Raw genomic sequence first — 4750 nt, forward strand, 5'->3', positions numbered from 1 at the left:
TTCATGTTTTAAGATAACCTTTCATTAATCATGAATTTACATAACTTCTGTCCAGAGTACCTGATTAGTGGCAATCACCTACTTTTAATTAAAAAACAACAACAAAAACTCCTTTTAAAGAAAGAAATATCATTCGTCATAGCGGTAGGATTGAAAACATGTTATTCTATGGTTTCTCATTCAACTGTACTGTATTTTATTGGGCTGAATAGAAAGAACGGTGATTATAAGCTTCCTAGTAGTTGACTGTAAAATTCCTCACTTTGACATTTCACGCCATTGGTTTTATGAGAAAAAGACGCGTGGGAAACAGTCGATGATCGTTTCCTGGCAATACTTTCCTATAAAGTGAGGACGTTATTCACCATAATGAACCTGTAGAATTTCGCCAGTCTTAGTAATTAGGTGAATTTTCTCTAGAAATTAGCAACTTCAATTGGTTCTTTTTAAAGCTCTCAGAAGAGAAGTACAGTTTCTGACTGAGGTGATTTAATTCTCGTTTTCTCGTATTTAAACTTTTATTGTAGAACTGATCAAAATAATTACTGTAGTTTCCTGAAACATCCCGTATTTTACATTGATCATTATAAGATCACTTAACGCAGAGTACTAGTTTAATTATTTGTAGTTGGAGTGTAATTTAGTTTTTAGTGATAAACGTCAAATAAAGAGTTTAAAAGTTAAAAATAAGTTTCTTCGTGAATAGAAAAATTAGCCTCATCATCAAACCTATCTTTGTTGTTGTTGGTTTTAAAAAAAGTTCCTCTCTTTAAGTATAAATTGAAAAACACAACACGTGGAACCAAATAGATTTGATTTTCTTGGATGAACTCGCTTTCGCCGAGAGAATCAAACAATGGCCGATATTCTTTGCCATTCGAAACGTTCTTATAGTTAAGATACAATCTTTATTTCGTATATTTTGAAATAATCATTTTGGCCAGTGATTCTAGCTTGCATGTACGCTCTCAATATCGAATTATTTTTCAACTACAAAAATAAAATTAAAAGCTTTTGTAAAGCACCAAATAATTATACACTTTCAAGCACACCACGTGTTTAAGTTCAGAAGATTACAGCCAATAAGAGTAAGCTACTGAGATTGAATTCTGTGGTAATTTGATGCTAGTTTACATCGTCATGTCTTATATGATACTTGTATTTTATATATCGAGCTCTCCTGTCGCCCCCACCCTCTTCCCAGTGGCTCAGGGGTAAACTTGAGGATGTTAATGCTACAACTGTAACTTCTTCTTTGGGTACAACACAGATAGCCATTGTGCAGCCTTGCTCTTAAATGAAAAAAACCAAAACAAAAAGAGTTTTAAATCCAATTTATTTGCGTAAACGATACAGATTGATAGAAGAAAAATTGCTTTAAGAAATAATTACTGCTTCCTTGAAATGAATTCCATATTTAATGTATTACCAGTTTCAAATGCCCAGCACAACCAAAGACGTTGATAAAACAAAATAGAAAAATATGTTACTAATGTTGCTTATAGAAGAATACATTCAAGATTAGGTTACTATAACCATAACGATATATTACATCAAGAGTTTTGCGTTTTCCTTAACAATAATGGTTTTAATCATTGTATTGTGGAGATTGGAGCGAATTATTCTTTATTCATATTTATATCATTCTGTTGTTGTTCTTTTTCTACAAATTAGCCAATTTGTAATTCTATTATTTACTCCTACACACACACACATATATATATATGGGGTTACGTTTATAAATTCTGATAGCCTACCAAAATGAGATCGGGCTGCGAGGGCTGCATCAAGAATAAATGCAGCTTTTTCCGCCGTGGGGGCACGAATCTCGCTTTGGTTCATCAAGTGTGTTCCATAGACAGGGTCGTCCTTCAGAAGTAGACCGGGTGAAGATCCAGTAACATCAGTACCTGAAATAGGTAGGAAAATGTTTGTGTGTGTATACAATGAATATATATAGAAAAGGTTTCGTTATACTATTCACGTGACCATTATGAGCGTGTGGGATGCCAACTTTAGAAGAAAACTTTTACTCATCGCTCCGAGTAACTGGTCCTAGTAACTTCTCTTAATATCTATTTATATATATATATATATTAATTTTTATAATACTGTTTCATTAGGAGTTACGGCTACAACGTTCCACAACTGGCTGCGAACGGTAAATGTTATTTACAGTTGTGGAACGTTGTGACCTAGAGCACCCATACCTGCTATTTACAGTTGTGGAACGTTGTGACCTTGAGCACCCATATCTGCTATTTACAGTTGTGGAACGTTGTAGCAGATATGGGTGCTCAAGGTTACAACGTTCCACAACTGTAAATAGTAGATATGGGTGCTCAAGGTCACAACGTTCCACAACTGTAAATAGCAGATATGGGTGCTCAAGGTCCCTACTCTTTTCACTTTATTTAGCTTTTATTTCTTCTTCCTCTGTTGCTTGCGAATAAAAGGTTAAATCTGATAGAGGGTGTATCCCTACTGCTTCGTGGAGCCTATCATGTTAATACTTCTTTTATTAATAAATCGAACTCTTTCTTCCTGTGCCTGTCTTTTACTATCAATGCTTTTTTTTACGTTTTGATCAGGCCTTATTATTAAATATCATTTATCATTATAAGTATATTAATATGAAATATCATGAAGGGTAAGGAGATACGCTTTCTTGCCTTTACGTCTTAAAAGTAACATAACTGTTATGTTGTCTTTATATAGGGCATCTTCTGAAGCCATTTCACAAAACGACCGACACTAAATCCTAGTCGTTTCATCTAAATTTCTAGTGAAGTAACAAAATTATTTGTTTCACAATATGCCTGTAACACACACACACAGACATATATATATATATTCACACAAACACACACACACAAAGTTTTCATAATTGATTACAATAATAAGTTGTCCAATCTTTTGCAGATGCTTAAGTAGACACATATTTCGTTCAACCTGGCGACATATTTCCATTCGTCACATGCCAAATATCGTTAATACAGATTTCGACAATGGTCTTTCCTTGGGCTAGGTGGTTAATGCAGATTTCGACAATGGTCTTCCATTGGGCTAGGTGGTTAATGCAGATTTCGACAATGGTCTTCCGTTGGGCTAGGTGGTTAATGCAGATTTCGACAATGGTCTTCCGTTGGGCTAGGTGGTTAATACTGATTTCGACAATGGTCTTCCGTTGGGCTAGGTGGTTAATACTGATTTCGACAATTGGTCTTCCGTTGGACTAGGTGGTTAATACAGATTTAGACAATGGTCTTCCGTTGGGCTAGGTGGTTAATACAGATTTCGACAGTGGTCTTCCGTTGGGCTAGGTGGTTTGGGATACGCTTGTGCACAGGTGCTCTTGTGTCGTTGTTGTTGACTTAAAACCGTTTGAATTATTTTATGTTCAAATAATAGTGGAAGTTTCTAATTCAGCTACAATGGACCACCGTATTTGTAGATGACTTACCATGACAACCATTTTAATTTTCTTCCGGTTAGCCCATTTTTTTTTCCTTGCCTGGAATCATCCATTCCCTTGCTTGTGTTTATAATCGCGGAATAAAAAATACAAAACGTCCTGAAATGTAACCATCTCAGAAGTGGATAACATTAAGCACCGTCTACACTTGCAAATCACCACATTTTAACTGAATTGTAACAAGAAAGTCTACGGTTTTAACCTCTTATGTAACCATCTCAGAAGTAGATAGCATTAAGCACCGTCTACACTTGCAAATCACCATATTTTAAAATGTGGTGATTTGCAAGTGTAGACGGTGCTTAATGTTATCCACTTCTGAGATGGTTACATAAGAGGTTAAAACCCTAGACTTTCTTGTTACAATTCAGTTAAAATGTGGTGATTTGCAAGTGTAGACGGTGCTTAATGTTATCCACTTCTGAGATGGTTACATAAGAGGTTAAAACCCTAGACTTTCTTGTTACAATTCAGTTAACTGAATTGTAACAAGAAAGTCTAGGGTTTTAACCTCTTATAGCCACAGCGTACGAGGATGGCAGCAGTGTGATTGGATATACAAATTGTTACCACAGATCGTATATAACCCCATTATAGTCATCAACTACCCGCCCTGCTCAACTTACTAACTGCACTTATACTAAAGGGGTACTCGGAATAGTATGTCATAATTACAATTCAATTCGTACTTTTTTTAAATAAGTAAACTATAACCTAAAACATTATAAAATAAATAGAATATCTTAAAGACAGTGTAAAAAGGGTTCATCTTAATTTATAACAGAAATTCCATAAGTAAACTGTAATAACTTACCAACAGCAAAATCACAAAGTAAATCTCTAATTTTTTCATTTTTTCCTGTTATTTCAACTGCTGAAGCACGGACAGAAAATCTGGCCCCAGTTTTTTCTTTCTGCTCTGATATCAGCTTAAAAAGCCAAGAAATTGCACAGGGCGTGGCTCCGAGGTCTTGAACTGAAGAACTTTCTCCGATCATAGTGTAGGTTTTACCTGTGTGTAGAATCAGTCCGTTACCATATCAGTATCAAACAACAAGATGATAAAAACACTATAACCCGAGCGCTTTCGAAAGGTGGACATTTCTTCTTCAGTTTGCCCGGCATGGCCTGGTGGTTAGGGCACTCGACTCGCAATTTGAGGGTCGCGGGTTCGAATCCCTATCACACCAAACATGCTCACCCTTTCAGACGTGTGGGCGTTATAATGCGACGGTCAATCCCACTATTCGTTGATAAAAGAGTAGCCCAAGAGTT

The 4750-nt window shown here is 35.8% G+C and overlaps 1 protein-coding gene across 1 annotated transcript in view; it reads right to left on the reverse strand.

Moving 5' to 3' along the window:
* The window catches only part of LOC106471136, a gene marked incomplete at its 5' end in the record, with an annotated part of 22165 nt that extends 17678 nt beyond the window's left edge, over positions 1-4487 (reverse strand). The window contains 2 exons of the mRNA XM_013931723.2: positions 1758-1910; positions 4290-4487. Of these exons, the coding sequence (XP_013787177.2) occupies positions 1758-1910; positions 4290-4487 (351 nt within the window). The remainder of the gene's footprint in view (positions 1-1757; positions 1911-4289) is intronic.
* Between the last annotated feature and the right edge of the window lie 263 nt (positions 4488-4750).

Source organism: Limulus polyphemus, unplaced genomic scaffold (genome assembly GCF_000517525.1).
Source record: "Limulus polyphemus unplaced genomic scaffold, Limulus_polyphemus-2.1.2 Scaffold4428, whole genome shotgun sequence".
Lineage (NCBI taxonomy): Eukaryota > Metazoa > Arthropoda > Merostomata > Xiphosura > Limulidae > Limulus > Limulus polyphemus.